At 42.4% G+C, this 22,926-nt stretch overlaps 2 protein-coding genes across 2 annotated transcripts in view; both read right to left on the bottom strand.

The window, feature by feature from the left end:
* Positions 1–609: 609 nt before the first annotated feature.
* On the bottom strand, positions 610–2,616 carry LOC117480531. The gene is made up of 3 exons (XM_034127871.1): positions 1,807–2,616; positions 1,554–1,686; positions 610–1,382 (listed from the first exon to the last, which is right to left on the bottom strand). The coding sequence occupies exons 1-3, from the start codon at positions 2,403–2,405 to the stop codon at positions 855–857; spliced, it is 1,260 nt and encodes a 419-aa protein (XP_033983762.1). The 5' UTR covers positions 2,406–2,616; the 3' UTR covers positions 610–854.
* Positions 2,617–4,391: 1,775 nt separating this feature from the next.
* Positions 4,392–22,926, bottom strand: part of znf1035 (zinc finger protein 1035) — a 30,602-nt gene continuing 12,067 nt past the window's right edge. Inside the window, exons 3-4 of the mRNA XM_034127361.1 lie at positions 13,352–13,415; positions 4,392–13,256 (exon numbers count right to left, since the gene is read on the bottom strand). Coding sequence (XP_033983252.1) covers positions 5,068–13,215 — 8,148 coding nt within the window. The 5' untranslated portion in view covers positions 13,216–13,256; positions 13,352–13,415 and the 3' untranslated portion in view covers positions 4,392–5,067. The remainder of the gene's footprint in view (positions 13,257–13,351; positions 13,416–22,926) is intronic.

Below are 22,926 nucleotides of genomic sequence, written 5' to 3'. Positions count from 1 at the left end.
AGAGACTGCGAGGTGGCTACAACCATTAGGGAGAAGGGAGATTATTTTTATTTTTATTTTTACATGGACTGATATGCACTACACTACATTAGTGTACCACACTACATCACACTACATTACTGATCTAACATGAATATTTTCCTGTATATAGTTCTTTCAATTGCTAAAACCAGAACCAAGTGTGTTCTATAAGTCAAAAAGATCCTTTAGTCAAAGGACCTGTGTGAGGAAGAAAGGGGTGTTTATTGGCAGACATTTAATGTCATATGACGTTATTCATTAACAAAAGTTGTGGATGCTAACTAACTTATCTTGCATTGATCTGTTCATCTGTTACATAAACTAGCATTACTTAAATATGCAGAGACTAATTGAAATGTTTAAATATGTATTTTTTTCCCCCGATATAACATCAACCTATGTTTTGTAAAAGTGTATTAAATGAATCTGTAAAATGTTATCATATTGTGGATTTATTATATTATGTATTGTCCTATGTTATTTTTGTGTGCATTTGTTTTGAGGTTATAATTCATTAGTACCTAAACATAGTATGGTATGACTGCTTTTTGCAACGACCACAATGAAATACACAATTGGTTTGGGAGCAAGAAATCTTTTAATCATTGTTGCCCAGTCTTGCCCATGCTTTCACCAGTGGTCCGTTCTGGTAGTTGACCAGGAAGCAAGCCACATTGAAAAGCTCCTCAATGCTTCCACACACAGACAGTGGTATGGCTTTGTCAAAGAGTTTGTTCTCTTTGACCCTTCTGATGCACCTCTCCACATGGACCCTCAGACGTGCAATGGATTGAGTCTGCCTGACATCCTCCCTGCTCATTTGGGTTTTTTTTTTACAGAAAGGCAGGCCGGTAAACTTTGCACTCAACCAGATTGTCCACAAGGAACCCTTTGTCGACCATTATTGCCATGTCTGGTGTGAGCAGGCTCACGATGCCAGACAGCTTGAAAATCTCCCGGTCACTCATAGATCCTGCATACAGGCCAGACACAAATGTAATGGCACCATGTGGTGCCATGCCGATCATGGCCTTGAATGTAGCATGTGACTTGTACGTTGAAAACACCTCACTCTGCAGCAGGAGAGATGATGGAGTCTGGCAGAATACTTCAGTGCAGTCAAGCACCACTTGTGTGTCAGGGAAAGCTGAAAACTCTGGTGGAAGGTGAGCTCTGACAACTTCGCGTGGGATCCACAGACGTTGGCTTCCAAGCAGTTGGTACAGGAAGTGTGTCCAGGTGGAAATAATTCTGCTGACTGTGGTGCGGTGAATGCCAAACCGTTCTGCTAGATCCCTCAGATGTAGGCCCACTGACAGGTGCATGAGGAACAGCAGCAGCTCATCTATGGGTGGAAGTTTCTGTGAAAACAAATAAGTGTTAGGCATACTGTAGATACTGTTATAGGGAGACCGGGTACAGTTGTAACACATTTTCTGTGTGTGTGTGTGATGTGATGCACTTGTTAAACGGTGGTATAGTGCGCAGCGTGCATAATTATTAATATACATCCATGCTTGTATGCTGCATACCGTTGTTGTTGGTTGAGAGGAATCCGAGCTGCTGGCAGAGGATGCCTTGGCGTTGGTGATCCGCACCATCTTGGTGTTGGCTGCTGGCTCCACCAATTTCCAAAAGGCAAGGAAATGCTTGTATGTGGCAAATCTAAGAATGTAATATTGTTCATGTCAGACATTGTTTTGTTTCTTAAATTAGCTTCCCCAAATGAAAGGTGTTTTTCAAACTAGTGGCCATAACAACATCCTGATAGCCTTATAAACAAACCTGGTGTAGAAACTAATGTCCTCGTCCGACCCTGCCAGGCGTTGTATCCCGAAACGAGATCGCAGTTGTAACACTTCCAGCTGGTGTTGGAGCTCCCTAACCTGCATTTTCAAGGCTTCGTTCTCGTCGGCCACCTGATTTGCCATCACTGCCGTCGCAGGATTTAAACAGTACTCATGATCAGGCAGCGCAATTGTTTCCACCTCGTACTCAGCTGTCAACTCCGGGGTGGGGCTCTCTGCCCTCGGCCGACGCTCCCAAACATTACGTCTTGGTGTAGGTAGCTCGTAGTTATTCCATGCAAAGAGAACAGGTGTAGCTCCTTTCTGTACTCTGTGCAGTCCTCCCGCTGTGACCAATAAGTCTCCTGGTCGAAAATGCCTACTGCACACACGGGTATTTTTTGTGGGGCTGAAATTGTCCCTACGGACCTTGATCAGCCACTGAGCCTTTACCTCAGCATCAATGGGAAATGCATGAAAACTTATCTCCCGATTATAACGGGCCGAATTCATACACAGTGGCACACAGCAATGTAGTGCCGACTTTCTTACCCGCTGGAAGGCCAATCGCTTTTCTTTACCCCGAAATCCGCTCATTCTTGCTCTTGGTGTGTCATAAGAAACTGTCAAACTGTCAAACTGTCAAGCTGTAAAAACTCTGTACTCAAACCGGAAGTACTCGCCCCCACACCCACCCGCCGGAAGTTGATAGACGCCATCTTGTGCACAGAGCCTATTAAATGGAATCCTTGCGTCGTTTCCCTACGCAAGGAAACCACGAGAAGCAGGGAAATGAGTTTTAAGAGCAATGGGACGTCCTCTCCTCCGGAGCGTCACGTGAAGCGACGTCCATTTGTGATGACGCAGCACAGCTGTTCGTCTGACAGCAGCCAGCTCTGTTCCCGTTATTTTTACAAACACCCCCGCCTCTGTTAGTACACATTTACTGACACAAACATTTGTATCATCTGTTGTAGACCTAAATACATTAAATAAAATAAGAACTCATTCTCAAAAAAGATAAACGCCATTCTTAAAATGTATAAACGAACAATAGTTGGATTAATATTGATTAGAGTGCACAATAGAAATAAAATAATTGAGAGAAGAAAAAGAGATGTTATCTATCAAAACCCAGTTAGATTAACATTCATTGGATTGCACACTTTGTTTGTTTGTGTGGATATGTAGCAAATTAACATTTTAAATAGCACTGACAATGACAATAAATGAAAATGTAAAACGAAAAAGCGATCATGAAAATATTTCCAATAAATTAATAAAATAATTTTTGACCACTTTGTTGTTCAGATATATCACATATTTGTAACTGAATGATGCATTAATTGAAACAAAACACAGTATAAACTGAGGAGTGAGTCCCGTGAGTTTCATGTGTTTTCTTCACTCCGCTGGGAAACTGCTCTCATGTCAAGAAGCAACAGATCAGTGCATGCGCTGCATCGTCCAATCAGTGAGCGATACACAGTAAGGGGGCGGGGAGAGTATCTGAGGATTTCACCGGAGTATGGTCTGGTGGTTCCTCGGTTATCGCTCCTCCATTATCGATCCTCCGGCAGAAATAAGCGCCATGGGACGCTACTCAAGATGGCGCAGACAAATCAACTTCCGGTGATACCGAGGACCGACGAGCGAGGAAATTAAAATAACCGACCTGAGACGCAGCCAATGAGTTTGCGGGCTCAAAATGGCCTCCACAGTCACCGGATCTCAAATAGAGCACCTTTGGGATGTGGTGGAACGAGAGATTTGCATCATGGATGTACAGCCGACAAATCTGCCGCCACTGAGTGATGCTATGATGTCAATATGGACCTAAACCTCGTACGAAGAATTAGGCAGTTCTGAAGGCAAAAGGGGTCCAGCCCGGTGTTAGCAAGGTATACCTAATAAAGTGGCCGATGACTGTATATAGTGGCAAGAGAAAGTGTGAGAACCCTTTGGAATTTCCTGGTTTTTATACACTATTAAAACAAATATAGCATATCTTATTTTCAAAATAAATTGAGATTGTGTATTTTATTAAGGTATTTTATAGAATTTTTTACAATGAAAGATAATCTGAGAACATGGCAGTGCATTTCAACAATTAAATCTACTTTAAAGTCAGAACAGTTAAAATGATTAAAGAAAGATACCTACATCTCTCGATACTTTGGGAAGAAATATTTGTAAACTCAACAAAGATAGACCCAAGTCCTTTGCTTGATTCTAACGAGGACCAACTTCTAATAGTGCCAACAACTGATCTGCCACACTACCTGTGTATGAAGACCAATTTGTCATCTACCAAGCACTATTTCTGTATCTTCTTGTAAAAGCTACCAGATCTTTATTAACAATTTAACTGTTCAAAGCTATTTCTTTAATGTTTTGCACAGCAAACTGATTTTGTCAGCACCACACAACTCCTCTCAAACCCAGAATATTCACCTGATTTGGCTCTAATAAGTGAACCTGCTGATGTAAAATATTACACCAAATATTTACCCTACTTTGCTTGCGACAGTAGTATTTAACTTGACACAAAGTACACAGATAAAAAAAAAAGAGTGACACAAATGTATTTTATAGTTGACTTTATCTCTTATCTGAATGAAGTAACTTAAATGCCTTAACAAAGTAACATTAGGTTGTGAAAATAATTTTCAATTACAGCACATTTCAAATGTATGTACACGGAAAAAATAGAAACCTGAAAAAATGCAACCCAAGATAAAACACTAAAATGCACAAGATTATCTACAGTACATGTCATATAAAATACCATTAGATTAAAATGACCAGTTTGAATAATATCTTACATATTATCAACAAAACTGACAAGAAGTATCCCAAAAGAAATGTCAAACATACATAACTATCATGTTTAATTAATAGTGTCAGCCTTTTTCAAAGAGTTTTCATTAAGATCTCCTTAGGTCACGCGTTGTCTGATTCAGAACACACACTGTTTTATGTTGTAAAACAGCTTTACACAATTAACATATCTTTGTCATAGATTTACAGACTGACAAAACTGGCTGTTTGGCTGTATACAAATCCCGATACATTTGTCAATGGACATGCAGGAGAAGATGCGCTGTCATAGTGACAGGATTCAAGTTCTTGGTAAGTATGCAACACAAGGGAAAAAATACAAATCTATATCTAGATTTAAGTTGTGATAACAACTGGAGATACACAGTCAGATGTAAGGCATGAAAGGGAAGCTAAGATAAATGTTATGCAGTAACCATTACTGAGAGGTCCCAACATGTGTCTGTTGATGTTCCTCCAGTAGGTGAGGAAAAGCGAAAGCTTTGTCACACTCTGTGCATTCATATACAACTTGGCCCATGTGACTTTCTTGGTGCTGCTTAAGATGCGACCACTTGCTGAATGACTTGTAGCACATATCACAGCGGAACTCTCCAACTTCTTTTTCTGCGTGTGATCTCATATGTAATGATAGATCTTGTGCTGTATTAAATGTGTTGTTGCACTGGGAACATATTAACTTGTCAGTGGCCTGCAGAGATGTGTTTTTTTGACGATGTCTTCGCTCATGCTCTCTGAGGTACCGGCTCTTGGCAAACGTTTTTCCACAAAGCTTGCATATGTAGGGATTGTCCGTTCTATGCTGTTTATTTTGATGCTCCAAAAGGGCACTCTTTGAGGAGAACTCCATTGAGCAAAGAGGGCAATTGTACAAGTCTTCTCCAAGAACATCGACATCCTCCTCCTCTCCTGCTGCTTGATAAGTTTGAAGAGATGTCTTGGCAGATGGGTTTGTGCGCTTAGCCTCCATTGTTGTGGGCTGTTGATGGGAACAATGGTGCTGGCGGAAAGCATCCCTTCCCCAAAAGCTCTGGCCACACTCTGTGCAATCAATTGCAGTAGCTGAGTTGCCTACATGAAGGTGACCTTGATCTTCAAGCTTACTTCCAGACGGTAAGGTCATTTTGCTTTTAAATGAACCATCAGAATGCGCAGGAAAATGAAAAATCAAGTCAGTGGCACTGGCAAAACACTGATGGCAAACTGGACATATGAAACCATGTGATTGATCTCTATCGTTACCTTCACTGCTGTGTTCTATTCCTGCGGCATTATCATGGCTCTTCAGATGGCTTAGAAAAAGCTGAGAAGAGGGAAAGCAACTGTTGCATTGATTGCATTGATATTTGCTATTAGATGGTAATTGATGGATGGCCTTGTGCTTTTTCAGGTGAGATTCATGCAGAAAATGTTTATCACAGTCCAAACAGGAGTATTGTCGCTCATTGGCTGCCATGCAACCGTGCTCTGATAGAGTCTCTGGGTCTCTGAAACGCTCACCACAAACACCACAGCGATACTTAAGTTCTTTCGTGGATACTGATGAGATCTCAGAAGGTGAAACAGATGTCTCACGTTCTTCCCTTGTAGTGGAAGATGGGTGGCAGTCAACCGACTTTGAGTGGCTTTTCCGATGCTCAACTCTACTACTTTTGGAGAGGAACACAAGATTGCATATATCGCATGGGAAGCTTTCTTCACGGTGGGTAGACATGTGTTCTGCCAACTGCAAGGGACCTGTGAAACTGAAGTCACACTTGGAACATCGATATGGCCGGCTCTTTCCATGCGTATGCTTGTGTTTACGCAGTGCAAAAAGCGAGACAAAACCCCTGCCACACGCCTGACACTGAAATTCAGACTTGTGCATTCGTTGATGCTGCTGCAACTGGGATGCCTGAAAAAAACATCTACCACATTCTGCACACTCATGTGGTTTTTCACCTAAGTGACACCGCTGATGATCCTCAAGACTTTCAGATGTTGGGAATGTCTTGCCACACACATGGCATGGGAAGTAAGGCGCAGAATCAGAGTCACTGTCCTCACTGTTATTTTCATCCTTATCACTTTCACCAGTTGTACTGACCTGACTGCTGGATGGTTCTTCAGCACGGCTCTTTTCCTGTATAGTTTTCCTAAGATCCCTCTGCTCTTTAATATGCCATTTTCTATAATGTCTATCTAGTGATTTCTTGACTGTATAGGCCTTGTTACAGAAACGACAAGTAAATGCATCATCTGGATGCTCTTCTCTGAAATGACTACATAAAGATGGTCTTGTCCAAAACCTTTGATTGCACAGTTTGCAAATGAAAGGCCTATTAGGGTCATGGCATGTTCTGTGAATTTCAAGTTTAGATGCATTGCTAAACATCTTGGAGCAGACAGGACAGGATAAAGTTTCATCAGATTCATGTAACTTCATGTGTCTTACAAGATTTCCTTGACTAGCAAACACCTGTCCACACTTAATACATGCATTGCGCTTTTTCGCTTGTTCCTGCCTTCCATGGTCTTCAAGGTGACTAATGAGCAATAAGCCATCTGTGAAGCTCTGATCACATTCTGAACATTGGTACTGCACTGCTTTCTTCGTTTTACTTGAGCTGCTTTGCTCATAATCTTCCTCGGAACTTTGTGATTTGCCCATAAATTCATCTTTGCAGGAGAAGTTGCTCTGCACTGATTTGGAGGTTTCTTCATAATCGAGCATATCATTCAGCACAATATCAATCTCTGCTTTCAAAGGGACTTCCAATTGTTGGGTTTTAGTTCTCTCTGAAACGCTTCCAAATCTACATTTCCTGTTGTGATTACGGAGAAGACTTTTATTCCAGAAGCCCTTCTTGCATGTTTTACAGTTAAAAGGAACTTTCCTTGTGTGAACACGCAGATGACCAGTTAGTCCAGCATTATTGGTGAAGGACATATTGCACACTGGGCAAGTAAATGGCTTGGGGACCTCAACACTAAACTGTTCGTCACAACTCTCATCCAAAGGTTCTTCTTTGATGTTGGGTATGTTTGACAGATGGTGTTGTAGGGGAGCAGAGCACACTGGTGGAACCTTTGTTTCCAGCTTGTGTTCATTTAAAAAATGCTCTTGAAGCTCTGAAAATAGCAAGAAACGGGAACTACAGTATGCACAAGAAAAGCCTTTTGTTGGGCTTTTAGAGATCGTCTGTTGGCTTTTAAATAATGTGGACTTTGATAATCTTGTTGATAAATGTCCTCTTTTTTGGGAACACTTTGCGGAATGACGTCTCACATAATCTTTCCTTATAAATCTTTCACCACAATCCTCACATGCATATGGCCGCTCTCCTGTATGCAGACGGTTGTGCACGGCCAATTGCCAGCCGCTTTTAAAAGCACGGGGGCAATAGCTACATGCATATCTGTAGTTTTTGCTGAAATATGGCTGAATTCTCTGTATAATTCTATTTCTCACCCCTTTAAGCGGGTTTGTGACATCTTCTGTTTGTGGATTCGTTTCTGAGGGTTCATTGTAGGGCCTTCTGCACTTCTTTGTCTTCCTATGTTTTTTCAGGGATCCTTCTTGAGTGAATGATGAGCCACAGCGTGTGCACTTAAATGGTTTTGGAGCATGGAACATAGTGACATGTCGGGAAAGTTTAGACTGAGATGGAAAGCTCCTGGAACAGACTTTGCACTCAAATGTCTCCTGCTTTGCATTGCGCTCTGTTTCACAGTTATTTTTCCATCCCATGCCAACGTAATCCAAGCTGATTTTGGGAATACAGACTTCTAATCGCGTCTTTTTCCCCCTACAACGAATCTCATGTACTTTCAGATGATCATGCCTTGAAAAGCAGCTGTCACAGGCCTTACAGCGATAAGGTTTCACTTCGTTGTGTGTCAAAATATGACGTCTCAGGCTTCGTGATTTCATGAAGGACTTGGTGCAGAATTTGCACTTCAACTCAGCTTCCTCTTCAGCTTTGGGATTTTGTGCTGCTTCTCTGGGAGTAAGAGTCTTTGACAATTGAGTTGCAGCAGCATCTTTGATTTTTGACTTATCCTCTTCCTCAACACCATTACAGAAAGCTTCATGCTTCAAACACATTGACTTACTTCTATAACAATGTCCACAGTGCATACATGAGTAGGGTTGTACACCAGTATGGCTAACAAGATGTCTCATGAGTATAGATCTGTACCTGAACCTCTGTGTACAGTGAGGGCATTTAAAGAAAAGCTTGTTTGTTGCATTGGATTTTGAAGACATATTGCTGACAATCTGTCTTGCCTGTGAAGTGCTTTTGCAGACGCTATCCTTGGATGATAAGCCAGTGTTGTGCTTTGGAGTTTCCATGCAGTTGTTTTGATGTTGTTTTAATTTTGTTAATCCAAAGAACTGCTCGCATCCTGAGCAGAAAAGCAGAGTGTTTGTCTTGTGTCCATCGTGATGTCTTTGCAGGCGTATTTTCTTAGTAAACGTCCGAGGACAATAGGAACATTGATGTGTTCCTTTTTTCTTGGCGTCAGACTCCAATGTGATAAGGGGTCTGGTTTGAACAGCTGAACACTTTTCACGGTGAAGTTTGAGGTACGTGTCTAGATAAAACTGTTTTCCACAGTCAATGCAGGAAAAGGGTTTATCTCCAGTATGTACGCTCATGTGGCGCAGCAAATTGCGGCGATTTGTTGAATCACGCTTGCAAAATGGACACTGTTTTGACGAAGACACAGATATATGTGTAAGAGAATGTTTTCTTAGTACATGGGCATCATCAAACACATCTTTACATATGGAACACTGCCGCTGTTTTGGTCCACTCATCTCTTTTACAGACTCCAAGGACTGCTGTGGTTTTAATGCTGGTCTATCTTCAAGCAGGCTTGTCTGGTTTTCTCTATTTTTGTGGCTCTCTAGATGCCTGAGGAGATATGCAGGATACTGGAACTGTAGATGACAGTCTGGGCATTGAAGCTTTCCCCTTTTAAGATGTGAGTTTCTGTGCTGGATCAATGCTCCAATAGTTGGGAGAATCTTTCTGCAGACAGTGCATTGTATCCTCCTCTGATGAACGTTTTTTTTATGAATGATTAGATCGGCACGTTTCTTGTATATTTTTCCACAATCCAGACAGCGGTATGGTCTTTCACCTGTGTGATTTCTCTCATGTCTTTTCAATGACTGTGGTGTGTCAAAACAACTTCCACAAAATGTACAGCTCAGGGCAAGACTTTCATTTGCTTCCGTGGATTTTAAGGTGTTGTTACGCTCTTTAGTGCTTGCACTACTTAAAGTGGCTTTTTTGGACAAGGTGGAGAAAACTGAATTCCTGTACGTGAACATTTTACCAGTGAGTTTAAATTGCTCATGTTTCTTCATATGTCTGTACTTTCCCGAACCATGACAAAAAACTGCTGGACAATAATTGCATTTGTACCTTGGAACAGGCTTAGAGGGTGTTAGAGCTGGGGGTGCTTGCTTTTTTGGTTTAATTTCCTTGGGCTGTTTTTTCTGTTTATATTGCTTTGATGGTGTTTTCTGCTTCATGTCAGTTGTCTTCTGGTTGGTCTGTTCCTTTGATGTTGCCCTCTCTTTTGCAAGTCGATTAAGACATTCTTTGAGACAAAAAGCTTTAATATGTCTAAATCGATTGCTTGGTAAAGTGAAGGTTATGTGGCACAATGGACATCGATATTTACCAGTCTTTTCCTTCCCACCAGTGAGTGAAAGTTTGACACAGTCACGCAAATGTCGAGCCCTGTTGTAGGAGTACTTGAAAAGCCGTGGACAGAGAGGACATTTATATTTTCCTTTCGTGTCATTCTCCACTTTTGGGGTTTTCTCACTACTGTGTTTTGTGGTACACTGACTAGATGAAACTGCCAGACTCTTTCCCTTGTGTGTGCTGTAGATATGCTTTTTGGCCTCGACTGCAGTTGAGAAGCATTTACCACAGAGACTACACAGATGAGTTTTGGAGATGTCAACAAGCTTTACATAACAACCAGATGGATTTGTATATGGTTTGTTCTGTACCAGGTCCTTTTGTGGTGGTATTTTCGTTTCTCTGGTAACAGCATCAACATTTGCAACTGGAAGTTTTGGTCGCTTGCATCTACCAGGTATACGTTCGTGTCTTTGCAAGCAATTCGGCTGTGCAAAATACAATCCACATCCATTACACTGATAGGGTGTTTGGCCAGTGTGACTTCGCATATGCTTGACATACAGATGCATTTTTGAAAATTGTATTCGACACTTTACACATCTGTGTCCGCCGCAGCGTTTTATTTTCTTCGGTAGGCTTGAATCAGAAGAAAGCTCAAGGCTATCTTTGATTTGACAACACACATGTGTTTCCGTTTGCTTATTCTTCATCAGGTAGAGATTACAAGTCTTGCAAAACTGGAAATTGTGCACGTCATGGTTACAATGGTGGTGTTCAATTAGATGATCCACATTGTTGGTTGTGTGTTGACAATCCGAGCATTGATAAGAGTTACTTGTCCCATTTATTGACTCTGACGTCTTTAATATTATGACGGGTTGCAGGCGTTTCCTCATTTGTAAAGAGGATTTGAGTTGCAGGGCTTCTCCTTCTGAATTTTTCACGCTGTTACTCTCAGGTCCGGACACAGAGGTGTCTCTATAGTGTCTAGCGTCAAGTTTTGTACCATCAGCATCACATGAAGAATCTTCTGTTGACAGAGGCTCACCATACAACATGCCAAGTCCTGACTGCTCCTCTGTAGATGTGTCCATCTCTTCAAACAACTGTCTTGCACTTTCAGCAACATCCCCACTATGACTTCCTGGTTCTAGGGACACTAGACTTTGATTTAGTGACAGTTGCTGATCTGAAGAACAGGTTGTATTTGTATTCTCTGCTGGACATTCATTTTCTAGATTAGGATTTAGGTCTGAGCAGAGTTCTATCTTGTTAGAAACACTTTGCTCTTTATTATCACTTTGATCACTACAATCTGGATCACTACCATCGGGCTGTGTATGAGTGGTCATTGTTTTCTTCTCTGGTGGACTTTCCTTTTCCGGAAAACGATTTAGATCTGTGCTTGCGCTGTTTGGCTGTAAGCAGGATTCTACATGACCAGTAACACTTTTCTCTTCCTTGTCAGTAGTATCAATAAGAAAACGGACACTTGTGATACCAGGCCCATTACAATCTTGTTTTGGATCAGTGGTATTTGTCTTGTCTGTTGCACTAATCCATTCTTTTTCTAGACAGGAATTTACATCTGTGCTTGAGCTATGTAGCTGTAAGCATGATTCTGAATGATTTGCACCACTATTCTCATCCTTCTCACTGGCATTGCCTAAATGACCATCACTCATCACAGCCTTGAATATGTCCTGAGCCACATTTTGAGTGGCATCTTTACAATTGGATGCCTTGATACCTGGATGATCTGAAAATGCAGAGGTATTTAAATTAATTTCTTTCTCCTGATAGTCAATTTCCATTTTTTCAACTTGACTATTAGTTGAGTTCGGACTATCATTTTCATCATCACATGATTCCTTAATTTCCTTCCTTAGGACTTTTTCATCGGAGTGATCTTGCTCATTCTCCAATTGAGTCAAGATATTTGGAGATGTCCCCATAATCTGATCCTCCTCATTGCCATTTGGGTACTTTAATCCATCCCCAGTCAAGTTTTCAAGGCCACTTTTCAAGTTCTTTGAATTTTTTTCTTGGGTGGGGTCTGTCTCCACACACTCCTTTAGTTTCTGAACTGGAGAAGCACCACAATCATTTCTCCCCGCAACAGTCTTGCTTCCTGTAGTTGTCACCATGTTAGAAGTCGACGAGGACTGTTCGTGTCCTGTTAAAGATTTGACTTTTTTTCCTGGACTTTGCTGCTTGTGTTGTGTACATTCATCGATGTTTTCTCCTACCATCACATTTGATGTACTTGGCAAAATACCATCCGTTTCTGACATATTTGGGCACAGGCTTCTAGTGGAATGCATATTTTTTCCAGTATCATTGAAAACCTTTTCTGTTGACCTGGGTTTTGTAGCAATATTACTTTCAGATTTTGGAACTGAATTCCTTGACATGAACTTACAAGAGGACCTTGTTTCACCTGCATCCGAGCAGCTACTAACATCTGAGTAGTCCTCAATTAATGACGTAGCGAGCATTCCCCAGTCTTGCTTAAGATCTTGAAAATCTGTTGCTAAAGAAGAAGGAAAAGGTCCAGATGTCGATAACCCTTCTGTGGCCAAATCTGAGATATCACTATTTGCACATTTTGGCAAGTAATCTTTTTCCATTTGTTCTAGATCAGCTTGCAATGGTGCTTCCTTGCAGTATCTTTGATAAAGACAGTCTGAACTGGTATTTTCAATACAGGGACTTGAGTAAAAGTTTTTGTCGAAGTTTGAGTTTGTTGCAGGGGCTTCATTTGAATCCATTGTGCCTGTGAAGTCATGATGTCCAATGAAGTTCTCTATGTCTTTAGGAAGACTTTCCTCAGATTCTGATGTATTTCTCAAAGTGCTTGTCTCCGATGTAAGAGGTGGAAAGTTATGGAAGTATGAATCCCATCCTTGAGCCATTTTACGCCAGGAATGTAAGCTAGGGCTTATTTAGCCAAAACCTGAAAAAACAAAGTAGTATATAATTACAACAGAGAAACTAAAACTGTAGTCGTCTAAAAAACTATTGTACAATATTTCAAAAGAAAAATCTGACCTTTTCTTGGACACACAAGGTCTTAGATAATCCACGGTCATGTGGGTTGCATCCGAGTGGACATCTAAAAAAAAAAGTAATTAATATTATTGTCACAACATTTTTTTTTAACAAATATTATCAAAATGCAATCCAATATGAACCTGCCACAAGGCAGATATGAAATGTGTCCAGGATGGAGTGTGGATGTTAAGATGAGGCAACACACAGGGGAAGGTGTGGGGGACTACACAAATTCCCAACGCATGTTTACAGAGGTAACCTTATGGAATTGGAGGTTATGTTTGTTCCTGATAGTATTAACCAAGATAAAATGGTCCCTGGCAAAGGTCATATCATTAGTGAAACAAAAGTAAGAGAAACCCTCTACCCTGAAGGCAAGGTCTGGTTGTTGGGGGAGTGGTCAGGCTCAGCCTAAAAAAACAGCATAGGGTTGTTGCAATATAGTATCACTATCCAAAAAGAAAGAGGGGCACAAGTGAGCATGGCTGGTTGGGCTGAGGCTTAACGCTTAGAGCACAAAGACACAAAGTGATGCATAGCTACGAGAACTAACTCGAGAGGCTTTAACTGAAGGGAAGATGCTGGATGTGGTGCGTAAGCTGGTACAATGCCAAATAATATAGTTTGATACAGAGCTGCTGAAAAGATTGGTTCCTTACAAAAATGATCATTCACTAAATAAACAAAATATTTACTTGTTGCAGCTTGTCAAAGAGGTAAGACTTATTGTGACAATTTGTCTGCCCAGCCTTGTGGAATAATCCAGTTATGTGCAATGAGTGCACTGGCAGAGTGTGCGTCTGTAGGCAGGTATGTAGGTAGGTAGACAGGCGGGTAGGCCATTCAATGATTTCATGTGGGCTAAATGAAGGCTTAATACAGGCCAGCATTAGCCACTGATTCCAGACTAACTATATCAAGTGTTTGTCCTCGACAAACAACCCTTATATGTTTTAGCGCAGGGCTGACCATAGTCTGCTCGCACGCTTCTCTTCTCTTGCTAGGGCAGACCCAGATAATACAGGAATGCTTTTATCCCATCTGGCCTGTGAAGAAACTAGGATCCCCTAGAAGAGCTGAATGATAGATAGGGGTGCCTGGTGAACTTTGCTTAGTATGTGAATTTGGATAAGTCTCAGCCCTTTGTGGAGGACTGTGGTAACTAAGTCTTGAACTTAACATCTTACCTAGGCTAACACACACTATATCAGGGGTCGGCAACCCCTGTCCCGCGTGCCAGTGGCACACTAGGAATAAGTGGAATAAGTGTGCAAAATATTAAAATTTTATTTTCGGATCCTGAACGAGACCGCCGCCAGAGCGCGTCTCCCCGTTACCTGCAGAAGGAAGCCATGCACGCAACGCAGCCCCGCTCTCTTTAACTCCAGGCGACTTTCTGCCGCTTTCCTCCGTAATGCAGTGCTGATAATTTCACCACAGAGGAAAGCACTTCACAAATTGCATTACCCATAAGGAGCTGTAAAAATGCCGCAGTTTTTGCGTGGCGATCGATATCGGCCAATACTCACTCTCTGCCGATCGATCGGTGCTCTCTAAAAAGGCCGATCGCGAGACGTAAAATGCATGACACTTTTCTCTGTGTGCGGCAAAACAAGCTCGCCAAAATCGCTTCACCAGTCTGGCAGTATTTTAAGGTGTCCGAAAATGACAATAAAATAGCGGTTTGCAACGTGTGTGAAGCAGAAATCCTGCAGCTCCACCCGCTGTGACGGACCGGTGAGCGGAGCAAAACACACAAGAGTTAGACCCAACACACTTAGCTATTTTATCTACCTCTGGAACTAGTTATAACTATATTTATTCTTCACTGTCACTCATTACTGGATCAGTGAGCTGCATGAGATACTGACAGGCTGTCAGGAGAGAGAGAGAGGGGGAGAGAGGAAAAGAGAGCGCTTCCGCTCATTTCTCCCGTGTTATTATCCAAAGTTAATGTAAACTTGAATAATGTAGGCTACTTCATTTGAATCTAACAATTATGTTGGTTGTTGTTTGTGGAAGCGCCTGTGAATGAGCCCCTTTAACTGAGTTTTAAACATCACTTTTCACGAGTGTTTTCGTCGAGCTCTTCACCACCCCCCCCCGTTGATAATTCACGATCGTCGGCAGACTCGGCACGCTGATAAAAAAAAATGTTTTGAATGGCACTTCATATCAAAAAGGTTGCCGACCCCTGCACTATATAGACAGAACTATTAAGACACTCCTCTTAATCATTGAATTCAGGCGTTCCATTCAGTCCCATTGCCAAAGGTGTATAAAATGAAGCACCTAGCCATGCAGTCTGCCTTTACAAACATTTGTGAAAGAATGGGTCGTTCTAAAGAGCTAACTGAATTCGAACGTGGTACTGTAATAGGATGCCACCGTTGCAACAAGTCAGTTTGTGACATTTTTTCTCTCCTAGATATTCCACGATCAACTGTAAGTGGTATTATTGCAAATTGGAAACGTTTAGCAACCACAGCAACTCAGCCACGAAGTGTCAGACCACAACAAATGTTCCAGAGCGGGTTTGCTGAGTGCTGAGGCGCACAGTGCGTAAAAGTAGCCAAAGCTCTGATGACTCAATAGCAGAGTTCCAAACCAGCTCTGACATTAATATCAGCACCAAAACTGTGCACCGGGAGCTTCATGGCATGGGTTTTCATGGCCGAGCAGCTGCATGCAAGCCTTACATTACCAGGAACAATGCCAAGCGTCGGATGGAGTGGTGTAAAGCACGCCTCCACTGGACTGTGGAGCAGTGGAAACGTGTTCTGTGGAGTGACCAATCACGCTTCTCTATCTGGCAGTCTGATGGACGAGTCTGGGTTTGGCCAATGCCAGGAGAACGTTACCTACTTGACTGCATTGTGCCAACTGTACAGTTTGGTTGAGGAGGGATAATGCTATGGGGTGGTTTTTCTGGGGTTGGCCTAGGCCCCTTAGTTCCAGTGAAGGGGATTCTTATGCCCCTTTCACACCAACGCGGCTCGAGGGCCGGTTCGGAGCTAGAGCCTGAAAAGCACCGGGTTTTCCTGTTCACACCGCAGCGGAGCCGCCTCTAAGCTCGGAAACCTGGTGCTTGAATGGTCGGTCTAGAAGCAAGAACCGCATACGTCACGCTTACGTCGGAGGCTGGGGCAGGGGCGGGATCAACCTGAGCAATAAGAGTTTATGGCGAGTACGGCAAATAAAAGTGTTAACAAGCAGTAGCGCTGAGCAAAGTGACTAGAACGCAACCACACACTTATTAATAAAAAAAACACACTTTATAAAGTCAGGCAACACTAACCAGGCTTAGTGTGATTCTGTTTGACCATCCGTTCGCTGTCATTGATCATTGTGGAGAGCAGGCAGACGTTTTGTTTTGTATTATAGCAGCTATCGGATCGAATCAATACGTGGGCTGCACAGGTTGTCATGACTCATGTCCGACTATCACAAGTAGAATCATAATGAAAAATATGCCGGTAAAATGTGCCGGCTTATGCCACAATAAGATAGCAACAAGTAGTCAAGATAGTCAGTTTAAAAACTCTAACACAGCTCCAAGATGGCGGCGCGCTAGACAGACGTGTTTCTTTCTCCTCCGCACAATCTTATTGATCCTGATATAAAACCAAAAAACTAATAACTACGGCAAAGTGAGCAATACATTTGCTAAGAATACCCTGATGCCCCCAAAAAGACCTGTTAGAGATCGCGGAAAAGCCCAATCTAAAATAGATTTTGGCCCGTCCATACAGGGTGAAGAACCTACAGCTAATGCTGACACAATGGCAGATGGGAATGTTGGGAACACCGGAGATGAAGCAACAAGAAACTTGCCAATTCTCGAGGCTATCAAAGACCTAAAAACAGACTTCAACAGACAGGATGGCTGCAATTGCTGGAATGATGAAGGAGGTTGGAGAATGTATGGAACGTGTTAACAATGCAGAGTTGCGCATTTCTGGCACCGAGGACACCATCATCCACCTACAGGCTAAGGCAGTGGTTCCCAAACTGTGTGCCGCGGCACACTGGTGTGCCGTGAGGCAAGTCCGGGTGTGCCGTGGGATTTTGTGACAACCATACGTTATTATTGCAATATACAACTACACAAAAATAATTATTTTTTTATTTACTATATCAGTACTTTGTATGCACTCATTTCATAATACAGAGGCAAACTCTATACCTAAAAACAATTCTTTAAAAAAAAATCCTCACGGAACCCCATATTTCGCAGGTAACGCAGTTGCAGGTGGGAATTATACGACCGTGACACACCGAAGGCTGAAGGACAACATTAAAACAAAGAAACACGCAAGAGGGAAAATGAAGCGCTTTCTTGTGCGGAGCAAACCACCAACCACCAGTGCAGAGACTGCCGAAAACCCACCACCGAAAGAAAAGAGGAAAAAAACTGTCAGCAGACAGTATCATGACAGTTACCTGTCTTATGGCTTCAGTTGGACCGGGGATGGCAACAATCCTCAACCCGAGTGCGTCGTCTGTCGGGAGAAGTTAGCTAATGCGAACATGGTTCCAAGCAAGCTGAAGAGGCACTTGGAAACCAAACATCCCTTCCATGTTCAAAGAAACTTGGCCTACTTCATAAGAGTGCGGGATCTGAACCAGAGGCAGCAAGACCGTTTGTTGGATTGTGTGAAAGTGTCTGAAAAGGCAATGGAGGCTAGTTACATGCTAGCGGAGCTCATTGCAAAGCAGAAGAAACCTCACACAATAGCGGAGACACTCATCCTCCCCGCTTGCAAAAAAAATTGTAGGTATCATGCTGGGTCCAGGTGCCGCAAATGAGCTATCCAAAGTGCCGTCGTCTGATAATACAATCAAAAGAAGAATCGACGACATGTCAGAAGACATTGAGCAACATTTGACAGAGAAACTGCAGGCGAGCGGCAGATTTTCCCTACAAATAGACGAATCGACAGACATAAGTGGGGCTGCCCAACTTCTGGCAAACGTCAGATATGTTGATGCTGACTATCAAAGAGACGTTTTTCTTCTGCAAAGAAATGGAAAGCCATACTACGGGAGAAGAAATATTCAGGGTAACTCATAACTATTTAAAAGAGAACAGTCTGACCTGGAATATGTGCGTCAGTATTTGCACAGATGGTGCAGCAAGCATGACGGGGAGAGTGAAAGGATTTATTGCTAAGGTGAGAGCACAAAACCCACATATCGTCACAAACCACTGCATTTTGCATAGAGAGGCATTAGTTGCCAAAACCATGCCCCTGGAGTTGACTGAGGTGCTGAATCAGGCTGTGCAGGTGGTGAATTACATAAAATCAAGGCCCCTGAAATCTCGCCTCTTCTCCCAGCTGTGCGCCGAGATGGGAGCCGACCACCAAAGCCTGATCCTCCACACAGAGGTACGTTGGCTGTCACGGGGGAAAGTCCTATCCCGTCTTTATGAGCTTCGGGAAGAGCTTTTGGATTTTTCACGTGAACACGCTGTCCCACATAAAGACAAGCTCGCGGATGAGAGGTGGTGCGCCAGGCTGGCTTACCTCGCTGACATATTTGGGCATCTCAACGAGTTAAACGCCAAGCTTCAGGGCAGGAATGAAAACATTTTAACATCCACAGACAAGATTCGGGGGTTTATGGGCAAACTTATCCTGTGGCGCGAGGCTTTGGAACAGGGCTCCATGGACATGTTCCCGATGGCATCAGCTGCGCCGCAGGCAGCAAGGGAGCGCGCTGTATATGCCGAACACCTTCAGACCTTAAAAGAGAGGTTTGACCGCTATTTTCCATATGTGGCTGACATCGAGGACTATGACTGGATCCGAGACCCATTCCACCCGGAACTCTCATCAGAAAAGCTCACTATGAAAGAGAGAGAGGAGTGCACAGAGCTCCGTGTGGACCGCACACTGAAACTCAAATTTAGTGAGCTCTCACTGGATCAGTTTTGGTTGGCTTCTGCATCGGAGTACCCAAGCATCTCCCACCACGCGATTGAGCAACTTCTTCTTTTTCCCACTACCTACCTGTGTGAGTTGGCGTTCTCTACTCTGGTTTACATGAAGAACAACAGGAGGTCACGGCTCTCTGTTGAACAGGACAGGACTTTCCTTTGCCTCATTTTTTATTGTGTGACCTGTCTGGTTTAAATGAGTGTGTTGCTGCTTTGATGAAGCCTAATTTCATAAAGTTTCAAATTAATTGAAATATTTCGTTAATAAATATTTCATGAGTAATATAGTTGTCTTTGTCACATTTTATTTGGCATTAGTAAATAATTATGCACATTTACAGATATTTTACATGATATGAGTGATAACACGTGTTATACGGGCTATTTTGCACAATAGGTGTGCCTTGAGATTTTTTTTTGTCCTTTGGTGTGCCTTGGGCACAAAAAGTTTGGGAACCACTGGGCTAAGGTACAGAGTCTCGAAAGTAAAAACAAAGTCATGGAGGACAAAGTTATCGACTTGGAAGCAAGGTCCAGAAGTTCTAACTTAAGGCTGGTAAATATGCCGGAAAAGGCGGAAGGCGACGACACCTGCTTATTTCTGGAAAAGTGGATCCCGGAGGCCCTTGATATCCCCTCGCTCGTACGCACACACAGAATTGGTCAGAGAAGTGATCCAAATGCTCCCCCGAGAACACTGATCATGACATTTCTGAATGACAGAGACAAGATGACGGTGCTGAAAGCAGTCAGAGCCAAAAAGCAACTACTCTACAAAGATAGGCCGGTCCGGTTCTACCCAGACCTGGCGGCCGGGATACACAAGAAGCAGAAGGAATTCGACGCCGTGAGGCAGAAACTTCGCACCATGGGGATTCGATACGGCATGCTTCTTCCTGCCAAATTGCTGGTGACACATAAAGACAAAACACAAACCTTCGAGAATCCAGCGGACGTGGAGGCCTTTATCAGGCGAATCGAGGAGGAGATGCCGGGTCGAACAGGGCTATGAGGCCAAAGAACTGGCTAGCTTGCCAGCCTAGCACCCAAGCTCCCGTTAGCGTACGGGGCTACAAGGAACAGAACATTTAAAAACGGCCACCCTTGGTATATTTTTCTTTGCTGCTACGTTCTGATCTGAGTTGAGCAAGGTAATCGCTAAAATACTGAATATTTTTATATTTTCTATGTTATTTTACAAACTTGTGCCTTTATATACATATAACACAGACTTATCGATATGCTATGGTTTGGGTGGGAAAGGATACCAGCGGAGCTCCCAGACTGGGGGCTAAAGGCTAAGCTACTCTGTATATCTCTTTGTTTTTGCTTCGCCTCAATGCAGGTAGCCGTTAGGCATATAATTGTGACAACTTTATTTTCTTATGTTTAAAGGGTTATGCACACGTTGCCACGTTATAATCATTAGAGTGATTGGGAAAACATTACGTTAGTAAAGTTCTAGCTGAACATCGGTTATTTGTTTTGTTTTCAACCGGTACCCCATGATACACTTCGCGCTAGATTCCTTTGTTAAGTTCCGGGTCATTCTGACGACCGAATGGTCGACTAAATATAGTGCAGTCACGGCGCAGTGTTGCTCTGTGATTCAGAGCGGTGTTTACAGCTCTCGTCACTCTCTGTGTTTGTTCTAAGGCATAAACATGAATACTTATAATTTTGTTTGAGGACAATCTTAGTTATAGCCGGATGTGCCTTGACATCTCTGCTCAATTGTTCACTGTTTTGAAAAAAGAAAAAAAAAGTTTGGTTATACCTGGGAATTACAGGAGGGAAAGATTACACGTTTGGGTGGATGGCGAAGTTTGACTACTCCTCACTAAGTGTGGAGTGGTATCAAGCTACACTGGAGTGTACAGTAAGGAGGGGGGAAGAAGCCTGGGTTATGGGCTTGGGGGTTTGTGTTTTGGGGTTGATGCACTTAGAAGCATCCATGTTGTATATGTTGGTATTATTTGTGTTACTGTTGTTTAGGGGTACTGTAATATGTTGCTACTTGAAGAGTTCATTTGGAGTGGATAGTTATGACCAGCGGACTAGAATTTAAATGTACATCCTGTAGAGGGATGCAAAAGATTAAAAAGGTTAAGTAAGTTATGGGAAGGTTAACGGATTTACAGTCCAAAATTATTTTTCTTCAAGAAACACACCTGGCTTTGAATGAAGACATCAGGATTAGGAGGAGATGGCGGGGTGAGGTATTTTCAGCTCCTTTTACTACCCAGGCGAGAGGGGTCATGACTCTTATACATAGGTCCATTCCATTAAATGTCACAAAGGTAATCACAGATAAAATGGGAAGGTATTTGATAATTCAGGGTACTCTTTATACAGAATGTCTTAATCTGGTTAATATTTATGCACCAAATAAGGATGACACATTTCTTCAATGACTTGTTTTTTATCTTGGCATCTCTCGAAGGCCAATACATCATAGCTGGAGACTTTAATTGTACTCTAGACCCCGGTAAAGATAGATCTTCACATATAGACAAGACTCACAACAAAAAGTAGGGAAATTATTCACCAGTCCATTGAAGAGTTAAACCTGAGGGACATATGGAGGGATAGATACCCTGGATTGTCAATGTATTCCTGTTTTTCTAATACTCATAAAACATACTCCCGAATTGATTACTTTTTAGTTTCTGCAAGTTTGGTATGTCAAGTTAAGGATTGTATGTATGACAGTATTCTGATTTCGGATCATGCCCAGAACAGTATGGTTTATGTAGATCCAGGGCTGTTGAGGGATCCCCCCAAATGGAAATTTCAGCATAAATGGTTACAGGACTCAGACCTAATAGCCTTTCTGGGAAAACAAATGTATCTATATTTTACGCTTAATACCTCTGAAACTTCTGCAAGTACCAGGTGGGAAGCGTTCAAGGCTTATATTAGGGGTCAGATTATTAACTTTACAAGCTCCAAATCTAAAAAAGCCAAACAAAAAATACTATTATTAGAGTCCAAAATTAAAGCCATGGAAAACACTTATTTTAGAAATCCCTGTCCTAAATTACACCAAGAATTGTTACTATTAAGAGCACAATATAATGAAATCTCAGCCTCTAAAGCAGCAGCTAACTTGGCATGGTGTATAAAACAACTTCAAATTGAAAGAACTATCACTGCGCTGAAAAACGACAAGGGGGAGACCGTTGCAGACCCTGTGGCAATAAATGGGGCGTTCAGGGATTATTATGAAAGATTATACAGCTCTGAAATAGACGAATGGACACTGGTCCAGAGTCCATTCTTAGATAGCCTCACGATTCCCAAATTATCGGATGAGGAAAGTTTGAATTTAGAAAAAGTATTGTCTTTGGAGGAGATCTCTGAGGCAATGAAGAGCATGAAATTGGGAAAAGCAGCAGGACCGGATGGCCTGCCCATTGACATCTATAACAATTTTGAAGCGAAATTAAAGGCACCCCTTTTGGAAATGTTTATTGAATCTATTCAAAATGGAATACTTCCTCCCACCCTGAGAGGGGCGCTGATCACACTCCTGCCAAAATCTGGGAAATCAAATGATAAGTGTGAAAATATGCGCCCAATCAGCCTCCTAAACTCAGACTTGAAGATACTTTGTAAGATCTTGGCAAGG

Source organism: Trematomus bernacchii, unplaced genomic scaffold, assembly GCF_902827165.1.
Source record: "Trematomus bernacchii unplaced genomic scaffold, fTreBer1.1, whole genome shotgun sequence".
NCBI lineage: Eukaryota > Metazoa > Chordata > Actinopteri > Perciformes > Nototheniidae > Trematomus > Trematomus bernacchii.
This window is presented reverse-complemented; position numbering and strand designations above follow the sequence as displayed.

What these genes read in the sequence shown, in the direction of transcription:
- LOC117480531 (XM_034127871.1), bottom strand. Translation starts at nt 2,405, where the DNA reads ATGAGCGGATTTCGGGGTAAAGAAAAGCGATTGGCCTTCCAGCGGGTA. An exon ending in GACATTAGTTTCTACACCAG is followed by an intron (nt 1,687 to 1,806) that starts GTTTGTTTATAA and finishes TTACATTCTTAG; the next exon opens with ATTTGCCACATACAAGCATT. An exon ending in CCTCTCAACCAACAACAACG is followed by an intron (nt 1,383 to 1,553) that starts GTATGCAGCATA and finishes TTGTTTTCACAG; the next exon opens with AAACTTCCACCCATAGATGA.